The sequence below is a fragment of the Porcisia hertigi genome, chromosome 32, assembly GCF_017918235.1.
Source record: "Porcisia hertigi strain C119 chromosome 32, whole genome shotgun sequence".
Lineage (NCBI taxonomy): Eukaryota > Euglenozoa > Kinetoplastea > Trypanosomatida > Trypanosomatidae > Porcisia > Porcisia hertigi.
Window position 1 is genome coordinate 526,957 of NC_090591.1, and position 17,915 is coordinate 544,871.

At 56.0% G+C, this 17,915-nt stretch overlaps 4 protein-coding genes across 4 annotated transcripts; all 4 read left to right on the forward strand.

Moving 5' to 3' along the window:
* Positions 1–121: 121 nt before the first annotated feature.
* On the forward strand, positions 122–2,014 carry JKF63_02495 (uncharacterized protein; the record flags this gene model as incomplete). Its single annotated transcript, XM_067898520.1, has 1 exon — positions 122–2,014. One exon carries the CDS (start codon positions 122–124, stop codon positions 2,012–2,014), a length of 1,893 nt encoding a protein of 630 aa, XP_067754677.1.
* A 1,069-nt stretch (positions 2,015–3,083) lies between these two features.
* Positions 3,084–7,670, forward strand: JKF63_02496 (uncharacterized protein; the record flags this gene model as incomplete). The annotated part of the gene is made up of 1 exon (XM_067898521.1): positions 3,084–7,670. One exon carries the CDS (start codon positions 3,084–3,086, stop codon positions 7,668–7,670), a length of 4,587 nt encoding a protein of 1,528 aa, XP_067754678.1.
* Positions 7,671–8,684: 1,014 nt separating this feature from the next.
* JKF63_02497 (uncharacterized protein) lies at positions 8,685–10,163 on the forward strand (the record flags this gene model as incomplete). Its single annotated transcript, XM_067898522.1, has 1 exon — positions 8,685–10,163. The coding sequence occupies one exon, from the start codon at positions 8,685–8,687 to the stop codon at positions 10,161–10,163; it is 1,479 nt and encodes a 492-aa protein (XP_067754679.1).
* A 2,840-nt stretch (positions 10,164–13,003) lies between these two features.
* On the forward strand, positions 13,004–16,312 carry JKF63_02498 (uncharacterized protein; the record flags this gene model as incomplete). Its single annotated transcript, XM_067898523.1, has 1 exon — positions 13,004–16,312. The coding sequence occupies one exon, from the start codon at positions 13,004–13,006 to the stop codon at positions 16,310–16,312; it is 3,309 nt and encodes a 1,102-aa protein (XP_067754680.1).
* Between the last annotated feature and the right edge of the window lie 1,603 nt (positions 16,313–17,915).

Consider the following 17,915-nt stretch of genomic DNA (forward strand, 5'->3'; position numbering starts at 1 on the left):
AAGAGGACGTCGAGACGCGCCGTGCTCGACGAATAAGATCAAATATATATATATATATATATTCAGCACATCTCGCCCCCCCCCCCTCCCCCCCCCCCTAATTCACGCATACACAACCACTATGAATAACGCAGCGGAGCGAACCAGCACCACGGTGAATACATCCTTTTCCGAAGCGGTCAAGAACCCCGATTTGCTGCAGGAGTCCGAGAGTGTGCTTCTGCCCTCCAAGGCGGTCCGCATTTCACTATGCAAGTGGCGTGAAAAGCGGCTCCACCTCTCCGCCCACGAAGACGCCCCGGTGAAGACACACGAGGAAGCGCAGCAGATAACACCGTCCCCACCGCTGGTGACGACGGAACTGTTGCTTTGCTCCCCTCTAAGGACGCCGCGCCCGGCATGTCAGTCATCATTTTTGTGTGTCCCTCTGGATGCGCAGGCTTCCGCAGGATCACCCCCTGTCAAAGCTACGGGGAACCGGTCCACGAAGCAAAACACGGCGCTGCAGCCACCGAATGACGCGTCGGTCCCTGCTGCCGCCGTGCGCGACGGGGAGAGTTTCTTGCTCGAACAGTGCTCACCTACCCCCCGAGACATGGAAGTGAAGCTGCACGCCTATGACCTCTCATCTGGGTATCTCAAGGAGTATGGAGAGAGCCTCGTTGGGATACAGACACCAGGTGTGTACCACTCTGGCCTTGTCTGCTACGGCATAGAGGTGTACTTCGAGGGTGGCATAGGGGTATCCGCAGCGGGACGCACGCGCTTTGGCAACATGTACCGCACGCATTCTCTCGGCGTCACGAGGAAGACCGTCACGGAGTTTCTTCGGTGGGTCGCCGTGCGGGCTGTTCACAGGAATCAGATCCACGACTATCACCCAATTCGGTACAACTGCCACCACTTTTCCCTAGAAGCAACGCAGTTTTTGCTAGGTGAGAGCGCCAGTATCCCCAAGTATCTCTTCAGTACTGTAGACGATCTCCTCAATACGGAGGTCGGCGCTGCCGTCGCGGAGGCCATGACTATCACCACTCTGGGGATGCAGAGCGCTGTTGCGCGGCAGTTACGCTCCCGTACTTCGGAGCGACAGCGCAGTCTTAATATGCAATTGAGCAGCTCGACAGCCTGTGGGGTCATGAAGTTGCCGCCGACCGCCGCAGTGCTATTTCGCGTCAACGACCGTGATTTGGCCCGGCAACTGCTCGTGGGCCTCCGCCCGTATATCAATAGACTCATAAATGAAAAAGCTATCAAACCCGCTGCATTGGCGCTCCTTGAGGAGATGGCAAGCGCGCTGATGGAGGGCGCAGACTGCATAGCACCAAAACTGGTGCTAAACTACGTGGAGATGGTCACTGAATCGCTTTTGCATAACCCCATCACCACGTGGGGCCCTATCTTCAACGGGCTCCGGATTGCGGTCCTGCATAAACTGTGTCTCATCCCGTGTGTCTTTCACACAAAATTGATGTCGATTTTAGTCCTCGCGGCGCGCGACTTTCCTCGCCTGCTACCCGATGGTCGGGTGGCACTTCTTCGGCTGGTATGCAACTTTGCCTGCAGCGCCCACGGTGCCCTAGTCCTTAGTGAAAAGCGCTACCGCGATGCCTGGGTTTCCATTGTTGGCCTCGGCCTCATAGACAGCAGTAGTACTGTTGTATACACGGCTGCTTGTCTGTCCTTGAATCTGGCGCTCAGCAGCGTCATCACTTCGACTCCTTCTCTGAAGCGCGAGATGATGAACCAAGCCGACGATCACTATGCACTGCGGCTCGCGACATTGCTGCTGTGCAGCCTACGGAACCGTAGCCAAGAGCAGCTGCCAGAGCCATCCTTCAACATGATCTTAATGGCACTCTACAGGCTCGCTTCGAGCAACTCGGTGGCGCTAAAGTATATCATGTTGCACACCTTCAAGCCCCACTACCGGGAACTCCTGGACCGCTGCGGATCTAACGACAGTCGGGCTTTGGTGTGCCTCCTCAGAACCCTAGAAGACCTTTACGCTTAAGGCCTCGAGAGCTTTTTGCTCAACGATTGTGTAAATTGCGGCCGTGTATTATTTTTCTGTCTGCCTGTACGCCAATTTTGACGGTGAGCAGGGCGCTTTTTTTTTTGTTGTTTGTTTGTTTTTGCATGCTCTTTTTCACTTTGTAATGTTTCCCTTGCTCTTCGTTTGATGCTGTGCTCGTCGCGTCAGTTGTTGAGTTATTTGCTCGGTATCTTTGTTTGCTCAAAACACCACTGAGGGCGTCTGCCGTTAACGGGAGACGATAGAAACCGCAAATCGATGTGGGGAGAGGAGGGGGTTGAAGGGAGGGGAGGAAAGACGGCGTGGCGAAGCGCGTCACTGACGGAATTCCAATAATCGCAGGTGGGCAAGGAGAAGGGGAGGAAAGGGCGAATACCGTCGTGGATGCAACCTGTGTTCCTTTTTGTTTGTTTGTTTGTTCGTCCCTCCCCCTCCACCCACCCTCCCTATTCTTTATGTCTTTCGCGGCACCTAGGCTGCGAACACCGTGTGAACAACGTCAGTTGCAGCGTACACTGGGTCCCTGCCTGCTTAGATTGACGCATCACTCTGAAGATGACAACTTTTTTCCAATGTCCACATGCATGTTCGACCCCCTTCACGTCTCTTACGATCTCCAAACTGACGGTGTGCTCTCGTCTCTTTTCCACGGTTTGTTTTTCAGCTTTTTCGTATTTTGCTGTCTTCTCTGTGATCCCCAGCACAGAGTATAGCGCACGTTAACCGTGAGCGGCTTCGGGGAGCACGCAGCATTTATACACGCACACACACACACACGAAAAAACAAAAAAGAATCATCTTTTTTTAATTATTAGTTTTTTTTTTGGCCGCTGCCGTGGGGTGTTTTAAGCGCGACAGCGCCACGTTTCTTCGTGGGTTTCTTGAGCCCGTTTCAGCCCACCAGCATCTTTGAATACTGGAATCCCGTCCTTCCCAGTTATCGCCCGAGCGGGATCTTTTTTGTTTGTTTGACCACAGCAGCCGCGATAGCTTCCTCGGGGCCCCTCTTTCCCAGCCCACCCACCAACCACACTCACGCTTGGTCATAATGCTCCACACAGCCGTAGCACCACTGCTGCCAGCATCAGTGGTCACACACACGGTGTCGGGGTATTTCCTGCCTGACTCGCTGGCAGCGCAGAAGGAGAAGGAGGTGGTGGCTATTCGCCAGAATCATCTCACCTTGTATCGCGTAAAGCGTGCGTCTCACGGCCGCGCCGCTACAGGGCTGCCACCGGTCGACCAGCTTGGACATGTGGCGGAGGTGTCTCTGCACGCGCCTCCGCTGGGGGCAGCAGCATGCCACCCTTTTCGCGCGGCTGCCGACATTCTGGTGCTTCTCTTCGATGACTTCCACGTATCCTTCATGCAGTACAACCCCATCACGACTCAGTTCGACACGGTTGCCCTCGTGCAGCTAGATGACCGTCAGCTCAGCCTCGATCGTTGTCCGCTGAACGCGATGCTGCGGGTGGATGAAACGGGCACCTATGTTGCCGTCCTAGCGAAGCGGAGCGACCTTTTCTTTTTCCCCGTGCTGGAGATGATTAATCAGCGGGCGATGGCGGAGGCGCAAGCGGAAAAGGCCGCGGCGAACGTGCCGATAGCTGCCAGTGGATCGGCTGCCTTCGTAGGTGACGAGGAGGCCGCCATGACAACGACATCTGGTTCCGCGACGACATTGGCGCCAAAGCCAACCGTCGCGCTCAACGCCTGGGGAGACGAGGACGACGATGGCGAGGACGACAGCCCGCCAATCGAGCGGAAAGAGGCCGGGGCACTCAGTGAAGGGACGGAGGGTCTTCTGAACGCGGCCCCAGAGGGCGGTTGCTCTAAGGTGTCCGGAGAACCGCCCTCCGCTCCTGGGGGCACCTCGCTGCTGCTGCGCATCGGCACCGTAACGCACTGGCGCCTCCAGGCTGTCAAGACTGCCCTTCGAAACATTCGTGACGTTCAGTTTGTTGAATCCGCCGGCGAGCCGCTCTTGGCGTTTCTGTTCGAGCGGCAGCCGACGTGGGCCGGACGGGTCAAGTTGCTGGAGTGGCGCAGCAAGACCGTCGAGTCGCACATGTTGACCTGCTCCATCGAGTGGATGAAAATCACACTGGCGAACTCCACAGCGCCCCACATGCTCTCTCTCAGCGAAGTCGACGGTTTGCCGTACGATGTAACGAGCGTGACGCCGCTTCCAGCCTTCCAGGATGTGCCGTCCGCTGTACTCTGCGTGAGTCGGAATATGGTGGTGCACGTCAGCACAAAGAGCGGCTACGGCGTATTCGTCAACGCCATCGGTGAGGAACAGGCGCGCAATCTAAAGTCTTCGGCGGTGAGCTATGAGGCCCTGCAGTGGCGCAGCGCCTCGCAGGCATCATCGACCGATCTGGTAAAGGTGAACCTGAACTTTGCGAACGCGTCGACTGTCCTCCTCTCACAGGTGGCGATGACGGAGGGGACATCTATGGTGGGTGCTGCCACAGCTGCTACCCCGCGAGATGAGGATCAACGCCTTTTGCTTGTGACAGAGGAGGAGGGGACCGTTGTGGAGGTGCACTTGCAAAGCCACGGCTACTCGGTTAGTAACATCAGTGCCGAAATCGTTATGACCGGCTGCTTTTGCTCTTCGTACGCCGCCATCGATGCAACACGTTTTTTTCTCGGGTCTCTGAACGGTGACTCGCGCCTCATCACCAGCACTTCGCAGGATCCGTGTAAGGTGCTGCAGAAGTTTGTCGGTATTGGCCCCGTGCGGGATGCTGATATTGTGGACACTACCACCACAGCGGGAACTGGAAACGACACACTCGATCCGTCCGTCGAGGCCTCCCCTTACGCTGATCTCTACCGCAGCGTGGAACTCGAGGCGGAGCCGATCATGACGGCGGCGCAGAAAAAAGCAGTGATGGACATTGCTCTGTGCACCGGCAGCGGCTCAGCGGGAAGTCTGTCGATCTTGCGACGGTCGATTCGGAGCCGCGTGGTGCGGCAGGAGGAGCTTAACGCCGTTTCCGTCTTTTTCCTTGAACATGCCAACGTCGATGCCCGCAAGCGACCTCGGGAATCTGGGGACGCTGGAGGCCAGGAGAAAGCACCACCGCCGCCCACCGCCGGCGCCGCACACCACCCGCATTTGCTCATTAGCGGCTCAAATTTCTCGATTCTTTTCGCAGTGCGCAGTGACTCGGTGCAGCAGGTGCGCGGCGCTGCTCTCAGTGTGTCTGCCCGCACCGTTTATGCAGCGCATCTCGACTGGATGCCAGGTCTGCTCCAGGTCACAGAGACGGAGTTGCGACTTCTTTCAATGGACGGCAAGCGTCGCCTGAGTAGTACCGAGTTCCAGACACTGCCGGCGATACAGCGCGCCAGCAGCCAAGGCGCCGCAGCAAACGTGGCGCTTTCTGCGCTACTGGTCCCTGAACTGCGTTGCGTCTTGGTTCGCTTCACAGATGGGCAGCTGTTGTCGTTTGGCCTGGAGGACGCCAAAGCAATGTCAACCGCCACCCTTCTCCTAGAGAAGGTTACGACCGTCGCGTGGTGGGGTGCGGCAACGAGGAAGCCCCCGCAGCGTCGGCAAATGCTGCTGGTGGTGCAAAATATGGATCTCGTAATGTACACACTCCAAACCCCGAAAGTTGTCCAGCAGGCGTCGAGTTTCCCCAACTTTGCTCTCTTGCCGCCCTTTGCGGTAGAGGGGGTCGAGACACCAGCAGTGAAGCTGCGCGAGCGATTGAATGCAGAGCCGCTGCCGACCATCACGCACCTTTCCGTATTCGACCAACATGAGGACACTGCCGTCGCAACTGCTCCAACTGAGGCAACTTTGGTGATGATCTTGTCATCTGGTGAGCTAGTAACTTACCGAGTCATTCCTGCCGACGCCAACGGTCCCCGACGGTGTTTGAAGCTCATCCACCACATCCTCGACGTGGCACCAGAGGTGGACATCGTGGAATCTATCGAGGCTCGCAAGAGGCGGCTACAAGAAGAGCGGGCGCATTTGGCGAGTGTTACGCAGCAGATGCGTCACTGCAGTGAGCGACTAGTGCCATTCCATAACCTCCAGGGGCGGCACAAGGGCATCTACGTCTGCGGCCAGACACCGGTGTTCCTCGTGTATCATGCCGGCACCAATCAGCTTGTTTGTACCCGGCATCACGCCATGAACGCCGTGCGCGGCTTCGCGCCGTTCCACTCGCGCCATGTGCATGGCGGCTTCGTTTACTGTGGAGAGGGGTTTGTGCACTTTGCCACCATGCAGCCGTTCGGCGAGCTCCTCGGGAGCAGCGGGTGGTGGCTCGAGCGGGTGCGCCTTGGGTGTACGCCTCACCAGGTCATCTACTCCCCCGCAGCGCACGGGTGCTTCGTCGTGTCGTCTCGGCCGCAGCCATTCTCCCCGAAACGGGCTCCTTTTGATGTGCAGCTGCGCATGATCGAAGACGAGGAAGGGAATCGTGTGCCGCATGTGGTAGAGCCCGTCTCGCTGCCTCCCCTGTCCGTTACTTCTGGGGCACCTGTGCCAACGAATGGGCGCTACGAGGTTCTCTTCTTCTCTACACCGGACTGGCAATGCATGGATCGCCTTGTGCTGGATCCGAACGAGAAGGTGCTCTCTGCGACACTGATGCAAGTGACCCGTGACACAACGATGGACGCGGGGAACCGGGCTGCAACGGCGCCGGTGTGCGCACTGGCAACCGCGTACCCACTTGGCGAGGATGTCACCACTCGCGGACGAGTGCTGCTGCTCGTGACGTCACAGCAGGGTGGACAAGGAATGCAGCAGCTGCGCACCTTGCACGACGAGCCGATGAAAGGGCCTGTCACGGCCATTGCGAGGGTGAACGAGGATTGCGTCGCAGTCGCTGTGGGTGGCACTGTGCGTGTGTACCGCTATCACGCAAACAAGAAGGCCATGGAGACAATGGCGATCTTGTATGCTGGGGCCTATGTCACGTGCTTGCAAGCTTTCCGCGACTACCTTGTTATTGGAGACATGTTCAACTCGGTTCTCTTCGCGCGGTACAGCGAGGATATGCACTCCATTACCATTCTCGGGCGTGACACACACAACATTTCTGTTGTTTCGCAAGACATGCTGTACCACGACACGCGCTTTGGTCTCCTGGTCGCCGACGATGCGCGTAATCTGATTGGCATGAGCTACAAGCCGCGTGTTCTGAAGGAGGCTGGCAAGGCGCCCAAAGTACTGGAATCGTTGCTGAGTGTTACGGGCGAGTACCGCCTGTCCGGCGGTTCGCCCATCAAGATGATGCGACTCCACGCTGCCTCGGCGCAGTCTAGCAGCGTCGCAATCTACGTCACAAACATGGGCGAGATCGGCTACCTTGTGCCTCTCGGGGATCAGACAAGTCGAACTGGACAATGGGTGGTGCGCCGTCTGCAAAGCGAGGTGGCTCATGTCGCTGGCCTGCCGCCGCGCATGTTTCTGGGCTTTCCGCAGAATGATCCGCTTCGCTCACTCAAGGGTGAAGAGTGGATGCTTCACGTTCCCCTGTTGGAGCAACTGTACCGCCAAGATTTACGCACGCGAAAGCTGATCGCCTCAACCGCCCAGACGCAGTTAATGCGCGTCATGAACGTCGGCGCCACCGTCTCGGCAGAACTCTGGCACGTGTAAACAAACAAAAACACGAGGAGCGGCAGGAAGTGACTGCAGTGTGGAATATGTGTGTCTTGGCTCATCTCGCTGAGAGGCGCTGTGCGGTTGTGGCGGTGGCTAGAGGGTGTGGCTCTCTATGTGTTTGGGTAGGTGTGTGTCCTCCTTTATTTTTGTTGGGAGGGATGTCCTTTGTATGTGTGGGTGTGTATGTGTGTGTGTGTGTGTGTGTGCGTAGAAGGTCCTCGTGGCCTCTTTTTTCCTCCTTTAGTCGTACTACACTCGTCGTGATCCAACGCAAACTTCTCCCCTTTGACACAAACACACGCACACACACGTTTTTTTTTTTTTGTGTGGTCACAGTTAAGAAAAAGCCCGACTCGCAGTGGAAGGGGTCTCACTACTAGTGAACCCGGAACGACAGCGATACCCAAGCGAATGGCGGATCCTCCCACGGTCTGGTCAAAAAAGAAAGAACTGTACCTCGCCTACGATCGAAGTGCTCAGCGCCTCAATGCTCTTACTAGCCCAACGGTCGTTGTTCAGTTGAAACCCCTCAATATGAACATCAGCAGCCTGTGATAACACTGTACTCTAACGTTCTCTTCGATTTGCACTGGAGGAGGCAGAAACACGTGGTTTTCCCCGCTCTCGAGAGCGCTGCGGCCTCTCGGGGGGAGGGGGGGGGAGGTCTCTTCACAATGATCTGATGTAACCTTCCTTTTCTCCCTCCACCACCGCCGTCCCCCTGTTTATGTTTTTTTTGGGGGGGCGGAGCACGGCGCTCGGCCTTCGCGATCCAGTGAATTACAAAGCTTCCAAGTACCACTGATATGACGGTGTGTAAGAGGCGACGACCCCCCCCCCCCACACACACACACACATACACGCACACAGCGCCCGCTCTTGTTTCCGAGCACCACTAACGATAAATCGACTGTAAGAGGGGGTAGGCGTACGTGCGGGTCCTGTGCAGTGCTGGGCGCAGTCGGTGCCCCTTCATCACCACACGAGTGAAACCATCGTCGACGGCCGATGCAGCGCAACACTCACGTGTGGAAAAGGGCTGCCCAAGCCACATTTCGACCACACTTACACCAGAGCGAGTGTCGCATATGCGCTGCAGCAATCGGCACGCAAAAAGTTACCCCAAATGACGATCCTCGTGTGGCAAAGTCTACCACTTTCCCGGTCAAGGCGGCTGCGTCACCGGTCACCGTTGCCCCGACGCTGCACGGGCCGAGTGATCAGTCTGCCCTTGAAGTGGTTGACGGTACCTCTCTCACCTTTTTTGAACTTCGGCGTACCGCGCTGTTAGAGTGGCTAGATCGATTCTCGGAGCCGGTGCGGAAGGGGTATGCGTCCGACGTGAAGGCACCCGTCTCGGGAGAGGGGGTAGAGGCGCTCAGTGGCATCACCGACCTGGACGCTGCATACGAGGCATACTTGCGATGCGCAGATGTCTCTGTCCAAGAAGTCCTGTTCGCTCGTTTGGTGAATTCTATAGACGGGCACTGTCAGCAGCCTACCCGGGAATGTGTCGCGTCGCCAACGTCAGGCTCAGTCGTGGCAGCTGGTTCTCTTCCATTAGTGGAAGGGAATGAGTGGGGAACCATTCGTGTTCCCCGAAGCTTAGTCGCTTTTCGTGTGGGCGTAACGCCGTCCTTGACGGAGGCCAATGCGACAGTGTCACACGTTGGTGTGAACACCGCCTCTATTCACGCAACAAACGACTTCGAGGTATATGTGCGACAGCGCTTTGCTGGGCAGGCCGCTGCCATCACTAAACAACTCGCCTTTCAAAAAGCACTGCTGGCGGTGCGAGAGGTGCTAAGATCACAGAATATTCGTTTTTTCCTCGCCTGCGGCACAGCCTTGGGTGCACGTCGCGATGGATGCTTTATTCCGTATGATGAGGACGTCGACCTTGGCATTTTCTTCACAGATATCGCGGAACCGGTAAGAGACACCGACGAGCTGCCGGATTCTGGTCTCTCTGCTCTCTCCTCCTTTCCTCCAACAGCCTTGAGCGCTGCGCAGATGCGCGTCTATAGACTTCTTCACGCCTTGGCATCAACGCAGACGTTTGTCGTCTTCGACATTTGCGGCGCTGTTGAAAAGGGGTTGGAGCTGCGCGTGCAGCACATAGCCACCGGCACTCGCATCGACATCAATCTCTACTACCCTCCCGTCACACACAGCGCTTCCGGAGGAAACGCTGAGGCCAGCGATGACGCGCTTGTGCACGAGAACGGATTGTTTATTTGGGCAGCCTCCTTCTACGAAGGTGCTGACGCGCGCAAGCACCACATGTATCGTTACCGCCACAAACCCTTCGCCACGGAGCTTGAGGAGCTTCCATTCTGTGCCAAAACAGCCTCTTTGGGCGATGGGTTTCTCGTGCCGCCAGAGCGTTATCTCCTGGAGAGCTACGGTGAAGATTGGCAGGTGCAAAGGCAGTTTTCCTATGCGGAGGGCCTTGCAGGTGAATTCAAGAATATCATGGAGGAGTAGCGACGCTCCACCAGGGGATTCCCTGTGACCGGGTACACAACAGGCGTACTTGCTGTGTTTCAATGAAGTGAGGCTGCTGTATTAGGGGCGTGTATCGTTCGCTGTTGTTTCCGCGTCAGTTGCAAAAGGCATCGAAGCTGGCGGGTTTTACTTTGTCTGCCTCTTTTTATCGGGGATGGGGGAGAAAGGGGAGGTCGTGCCATCGAACCGTCCTTCTCACATGATTCGTACAACTCCCGGCGCTGTGCGCCTCCCCTCCCCTTTACGGCTTCGTCCCTTACCGCATCTGTGACGCATTACTGTATGAATGGGCAACCTGTGGAAATGGAAAAAACAACAACAACCACAGAAACGTTGCGTGCCATGGGCTAAAATGAAAGTCGAGGTGTAAGAGACGCCTTTTCCTTCCCATGTAGCGTTTCCAGACGACAGGGCCCGCTTTCGCCCCCCTATCTGTTGAGCACTTCCCCCCCCCCCCCCCCCACTTCAGCCACTTGCTCTCTCCCTACTCGTTCCGCTTTGTTTCACTTACGAACGATATCACGCATCGTGATATCCGGCACACCACAACAAAAAATAACGTACGCGTCTAACCTCAATCGCCGCGTAACCTCGCATTCGCTACCCATACACGCGCACTGAACACGTCTATGAACGCGGTCATACATGTGTGGACTTCTTGCTACTGCTTCCACCAAACTGCTACAGTGGCTTACTGCCTTCAGTATCACTTTGTTTTTGTTGTGGCGGTGGTTTTTTTTTCATCGTTCTCTCTCTCTGGTGGGTGAGGAGCCATTTCTCAGTTGTTGTGTGCGTCTGCATTCCCCCCTCCTCCCCTCCCCCCCCCTCCGTAATCTGGGCGCGCACCTCAGCTGCTGTTCTCACCATTGTTCTTCTTTTTCGGGGGGTTTTCTTGGACCGGGGGTCCGCTTTACTCTTCACAAAGAAGCGATACACAAGACGGAAACCGTAGTGAGGTGGTAGTACCACGCAGAGACATACACTCACGCTTCTTGTGTGTATGCGATAGAGACGGGTTGTGCGCACTATTGTCTCCGAAGTCACGAGAATCCCGTGGGGCGGATGAGAAAAAAAACAGAGACTCCGCAAAGGTCGAACCCGTCCCATACACGCTCTCTTCGTCCCGAAGAAAGCTTTGCTGAAGTGTGCTACGAGAGCAATCGAGGAGCCTTTCGGGGAAAAGGGTCACTCCCGATAAACGCCTGAAAAACAATAATCTGAAACACACACAAACACACACACACACACACACAGAGTAAATCAGCACAGTGAAGCGCGGCAGAGCTGTTTTCACGTGCGGGGGGGACTCCGCTATCCAAGCAAGCTCGGATCAAACAGATCTCGCTTCACTCCCCACCTCTTTCTCGTCTATTTTTTTTTGCTTCTTTTGGCCACCTCCTAGCGGCTATCACACGAACAGAAAACACAAGGCACCTCTGGTGGAGCACCTGCGGTCAACTTTTTTTTGGGTTGTGTGTGTGTGTGTGTGTGTGTGTGGTCCCCCCCCTGCTTGCCCCGCTTTCGGCGAACACACTTCTCACGGTTTTCTATCTGCCTCCTCACTCCGCTCCAACACATTCCCTTGATTCATTACAATCAGCTTCTGCGGGTCTACTCTTGGCACGCTACTCTTCTGTGCTACAACCGCTCATTTTTGCGGCTCGGTTCCTCAGCGTGCCCCCTCCCCTTCCCCCCCCCCCCCATCGCCTTACTCCCCTTTGCACCGCGCGTGTGTCAACCATAAAAACGTACCCCCACTTTTTTTTCTCCTGTGGTCGACATTTGGTTTGATTGAACAGGGGGGGGTGTCCATAGATAAAACAACCACGCTATACCTGCCGGTTTGTTTGGTGCCGGGTAGAAACGGAGTGGTGGGAGAAGTAAGTCCCATTTCTGCCTCACTACAAAATTCTGTAAACGGTCGTGAATAAAAGCGGGAGCGAGTGCAACGCAAGTGGAGAACCACTAGAGCCACAAAATTCACTGCGCTCTGTGATTTCCCCGTCACTTATTATTATTATTTTTTTTTGGTTACGCGTATAGGAACTGCGCGTACTCCTGACTTTCTACACGACCGTGTGCCCCGGTCGCTTTTCTTCTCGCACGGCGACTTCTTGTGCCTCCGCTCGCTGCACCCATTCCCCCGGTGTTGCCCCTCGAGGAGTGTTCACCGGTCGACTCACACGATATCAGCTCACCCTAGCACGACAGCGTTGTTTTTTTTTTTTGCCGAGTGTCACCAACGGGTCAGAAGGCGCTGGAAAGGAGAGTTTTTCTTGAATTCTTTACCCCTCACGCGACATCTGCACCTGGGTGATAAGGCCGGTGTGTGTGCGCGCGCCTCTGTGAGTGCGTCTGTGTGCAAGTGCTTGATTGTGGTGAGCGGTGGGGACATAACCTCTAAAGTTTGGCTCACTGCAAGACACCCTCCGCAACTCTCTATATATCTTGTTCAATAACGCCGTGCAACATCGTGGTCTTTCGAAAGACACCGCAGGTGATTTTTTCTTGATACTCAGACATCCAGGGATACACACACACAAAACAACACTAGAGCGACCCTGCTGATTTTGCACCTTTTTTTGTTCCTCCAGATCACGTCGTCGCTGTCACGATTCCTTTCTCCTTTCGCAGTGATACCCTCGTCGTTTCACATCTCCTGTTCCCCCCCCCCCCCCCAACGACACCCCCGCCCTGTCACATCACTTTCCTTTCGTTGGTTTTTTCGTGTTGTTTTGGCGGCGGTCCTCTCTTCGTGTGGATTTCCTGATCTCAGTCTGTTTTCCTGTTGTACTCCCCCGTGTTTTACAGGTGTCAGGATGACCCTCAATCCAAACGCTCCATCGTTTGATCCGACGGCAAAGCCGTTTTTACCGTCTTTTCTATGCAACGATCCAGAACCGTTTGTTCCGCCAGTGTATCATCCCACTCCACAGTTCAACCCACAGCTGCGAAGTCTCCCCGGGGCTCGTCCTGTCAGTAACGACGAAGTCCCGCTGCTTTCCGGTTTTAAGCGAAGTACCAAGGTAGCAGCCACCGCCCCAACATCCGCGGCGGATAGTTACGAGGCCCCAAACACTGTTGCGGCGGCTGGTGGGAAAGTGTCTACCCTCGGCCCCCATGCACACACGACGAGCAGTGGCGGGGCGCCAACGATGATGTGGAGGCCTCCGTCACCATTACCAGGGGCGTCAGACGTCTTTCCTGCTCGACCCCTGATGTCCGCTAACTCCTCCATGCCTTCACCAGCCTCCGTTTCTGTTGGAGCAAACAAAGCCGGGAGTGGCGTCAGCCCTCTTGCGAGTCTCTCCAGCGGCATGGGGGCCGATATCCCTTCGGAACGGGTTGAATGTGACCAACCACCGATTCTCGGCTGGTCTTCCTCCCTGCGGCGTCCGCCACCCACGACCGCGTCGGGTTCCTCGCTGTCTATGCAGGCACACAACACCGGTGCTCGGTATACTGCACCGCAGCCGCCGCTGCCGCCATCCCAGTCGCCCGCCCCGGCTATGCCGCGCTCGCAAGACCGCGCTGGACAGTCGCAGAGCCCTGCCTCGTTTATTCCCTTTTTCAGCGGTTACTCGTCGTCTGTGCCTGGCGGAAACGCCCCGCAACCGCACCAGCATTCGGTTGGGCAAGGGGCACCTCCCTCGCAACGTGTATCTCCACAGCATCAGCAGCTGCACTCACAGCAGCATTCGCACCAATACCCACATTCATCTTTCGCTCCAAAGGCTGCTCCAGTGCTCCCCCGGAGCGCGCAAGAGCGTCAGGCTGCTGCCGCGGCAGCGGCGGCCGCTGCCGCAGCACCGGCACCAGTGAACGAAGCGAGTCGCGGTGCATCGCCGAACAGTCTCTGTGCCAGTGAGGCAGGCAACACAACCACCGGCCGCTACCCCATCCAGGAGCAGGGTGGCCCATCGCCGCCTGCGTTACCCGCACCTCGCTCAGAGACTGTATCTCAGCAGCAACCGCAGGAGCATGCTGTCGCGGAGAATACCACACCACCTACACGCCAAGCAGCAGACGTCCCCGCTGTATCGACACTGGTACCTCCGCGTATATCTTCTGCCCCAATGGCACGCGCTGTACGCGTCGGCGCGGCGGGCAGTGGTGCGGCGTATTCCGCTGCTGTCGCCGCGAGGACAGCATTGCCGTTCCCTGGACCTTCCCGAGGGCTGGTATCAACGACTCACGCAGCCGGTGCATCACAGCTGCCGCGGGCACCACCAAGCAGCACAGCCGTGAACAGCTCGGCCTCCGCCCCCACCACAAGCAGCTCGAGTGGCAGCCCACCACCATCGGCGACGCCGCAGTCTTCGAGTGCGCCAAAAGTCGTGGGCGTATCGGTCGCCTCGGCACCAGCCACCGCGCCGGCACCTTGCCCTGCTCCGGTTCCTAGTGTAGCCGTGCTTAGCGGTTGGCGACCCCCGCAGTTGGGCCGAAAAGCTGCCCCGACAAACAGCAACCCGCTTATCGTCATGATATTTGGCTGCCGTGGGTCTGGAAAAACGACGCAGGCTGAGGGGATTGCCCAACGCTATAATTTGTTACACCTCTCTTCTGGTGAATTGAGTAAGGAAGGCAAGCAGCCCTATGTGGAGGTCGAGCAGGTCGTGAGGGACAACTTCGGGCCAGATGCAAAAGACCACACTTACAATGGCCTCGTACTCGACCGCTTCGTCGCCACAGGGGAGATGGATGCGTACTATCTGCAAGCCGCCCTCAACGTGTGTCAGTTGCCGGTTCCTATTGTCTTCTGGCTGCAAGTGGACCCCAAGGAGGGCATGAGGCGCGCCCAGTTGCGCGGTGATCAAAAGTCCGGCGCCGACTACTGGCGCTACGTGGAGCAGCGAGCTCAGGCAGAAGTGGCAGATCGGGTGTACAAGAAGATCGGTGTTTTGCACACGATCGACTGCAACACTCTGGAGGCGCGCCGCGTCGCCGACCGTATTTACAGCATCATTGATGGGCTCTTCCCGAAACGCAGCCGCAACATTCGCCTACCATCTGCGTCGCCGGTTGCTGGCTACGACAAGTTTCATCTGCTGGACGACTACAGAGACTTCCAGCTGCTTACCAAGGAAATCCATGCAGCAGTCGGCAATACGTCGGGCCGCACCGATAGCGCCCCGCTCTCCACCATCGGCGGATACGTCGACGCCACCTCGTTCGCGAACCGGCAGGAATGCAGGCGGATGTCCTCCATGTACGTCACCTTGAAGGCAGATGGGCAGCGCTTTCTGGTGGTGAAGCACGCACAGTTTGGCGTACTGGGCTTTCCCTTTATTTTTACGGGCTGCTTCGACTTCAACACCCTCTTCGACCCGTTGATGTTTCCCTCCGCATTCGAAATGGTAGGCGACCGGCAGGATGAGGCGAACAAGATAGAATGGATGCTCGATGCAGAACTGTGCATCAGCCCCAGCGAGTCAAATCAGCCGAATCCCCTACTACACATTATTGACTTCGTCTACTTTGGTGGCAAGCAGGCTAAGCGCACGCCGTTCTTCGAGCGGTACGAGCTCTTGCGTAGGTGGTTCCGGTTGATGGTACAGAATAGTGGGGTGTCTGGCGCGTACGCGGCTGTCATATTGAAGGAGTACGCCCCTATCAACGAACTCCCCAAACTGCTTCCCCGCCTCGAGGATGCGCCCTTCGCCGTGGATGGTATCGTCTTTCAGGGCAACAACCTTTACAAGTTCGGTCCCGATAAGCTCCTCTTGAAGTGGAAGCCTATGCACCTTTGCACAGCGGACTTTCGGCTTATGAATGGAGAAGAAACGGAAGGTGGTATCACGGTCTTCGACCTCTACACAACAGACACGGATGGGGAGGATTCCTTTCCTGGGGCCATGGGCGTCTTCACAGATATGCAGGTGCGCGCCTATCACCTGCGCAACAGTGTAATCGTTGAACTAGAGCTCGTGGACATCGTTGAAAAGGCGGGTCCGAATGGACTTGCGGCAACGCAGTGGGTGTTTCATCGTCTGCGCGTCGATAAGCAGCGCCCGAACAAAACTGCTATCGTCGAGAGCATCGTGAACATGAAGCACCTCACATACCAGGAGCTTCTCGATCACTGCAAAGTGCTCCGCTTCAGTGGACCCAACGCCTCCGCGTCCTAGGAGCGTGCCCAGCATCAACATTGCACCGGAAAGGGAACAAGGGTAAGGCGAGGCGAGGAGGGGGATCACAGGTGGCCTATTCCTTGCCTGTACACTTTGTCGACAAGTCGCAAGCATCGAACAGATTGAAACACGTCAGACACGTTCAACGTATACGGGGAGGGGGGGGAGGGGAAGAATAAAGGATATATTGTTTCCCTGCAGAGTCTCTTTTTTTATCTCGTAAAGCCGTGTCATTTGCTGGGACCCATGCGGTGGACCAAAGCAGGGGTTATTTGTTGTCTTGGTGGATAGTCTGTCTTTATGAATGTGAGCGGTTTTCGTTACTCGTACTCTCCCGGACCCTCCCTCCCTGTCCCGCTGCTTCATAACCAGCCACATTGTTTTTTTTTTATTTTTTGCTGACAGAGGTTTGGTGACATTGCTAGCTTTATTGTGCTCTTCTATTGCTGGTTGATTGGTTTTGTCTCTATTTCTCTCTCTCTGGGTGTGTGTGGGGGGGGGGGGGGGGCGAGCGAGTAGAGCTGTGAGTGTGTTTGGATGTACCTCGACCCATTTGATGAGTTGTGTCTTTTTTATTTTGCCTCCCTCGCTGTAGTCGATGGTATATATTCATTCCCATTGTAGTGAAGAGCAATACTCAAAGCTTTTGGGCTAGTACAGCGCCATGATGTAGTGTGCATGGGTGTACAAATTATTGGGAGGGGTGGAGGTCGTGGGAGAGAGTGGTTCCATCCAGTTTTCATCTTCTCGCGGGCTTCTTGGAGCCCCTCGTGTATGCTCGCGTGTGCCACGCAGTCGGTCGGTCGTGCTTGTATCCCTGACAGACTCACTTGTCCCGACCTGAATGGCTGTGGTGGTTCCACTTGTGCTGCTGCCGCCGCCCACAGTAAAGACGTGGTGGTGGTGATGGGAGTACGTGTGTGCATAGAGGCAGCGTCATTTTTGTGCACAAATCTTGTTCGTGCGAATGTTCGGATGACTATTTGTTTGGCTACGGGGGAGGCAAAGAGGCGAGGAAGGCGAAGCAAGCTCACCTGGGAAGTCAGAGTATGTGAGGTGCTTGTTGTAAGTGATGGATCATATATATGTCAAAGGCGTGTGTGTATAGAAAAAGGAAAGGAGGGGAGTTATAAAAAAAAGGGAGGATTCTTAATCGAAAGGAGTGATATATCTCTGTTGCGTAAAACGGTTCATTGAGACAGCCGTTCACCTTTACATCCATGGCCTTTCCAACCTCCTTTCTTTGGTCTCAGTGACCCTCCACACCCTAACCCGCCTGCAGTTCTCTCTGACGCATTGAGGAAACAAAGAAATCGAGCAACATCTATAGAGAGTGAGTGAGTCAGTGTGTGTGTTGTGTGTGTGTGTGTGTTGGGGGGGGGGGTTGTGTAGATGTGTTAACACTGCGTGTTGATTCGTTTCCCCAGGCCCTCCAAACACACACACACACACACGCATCCCGCTGGCTTGCTCGGCTGCTCCTTGTGTAATACTTATTGTTGCGCCAACCTCGAAGGAACTGAAGAAGACAATCTGAAGCTACTTTACAAGGACGAAGCCTTTTCGGACAGTCTGTGTGTGTGTGTGTGGGGGGGGGGGC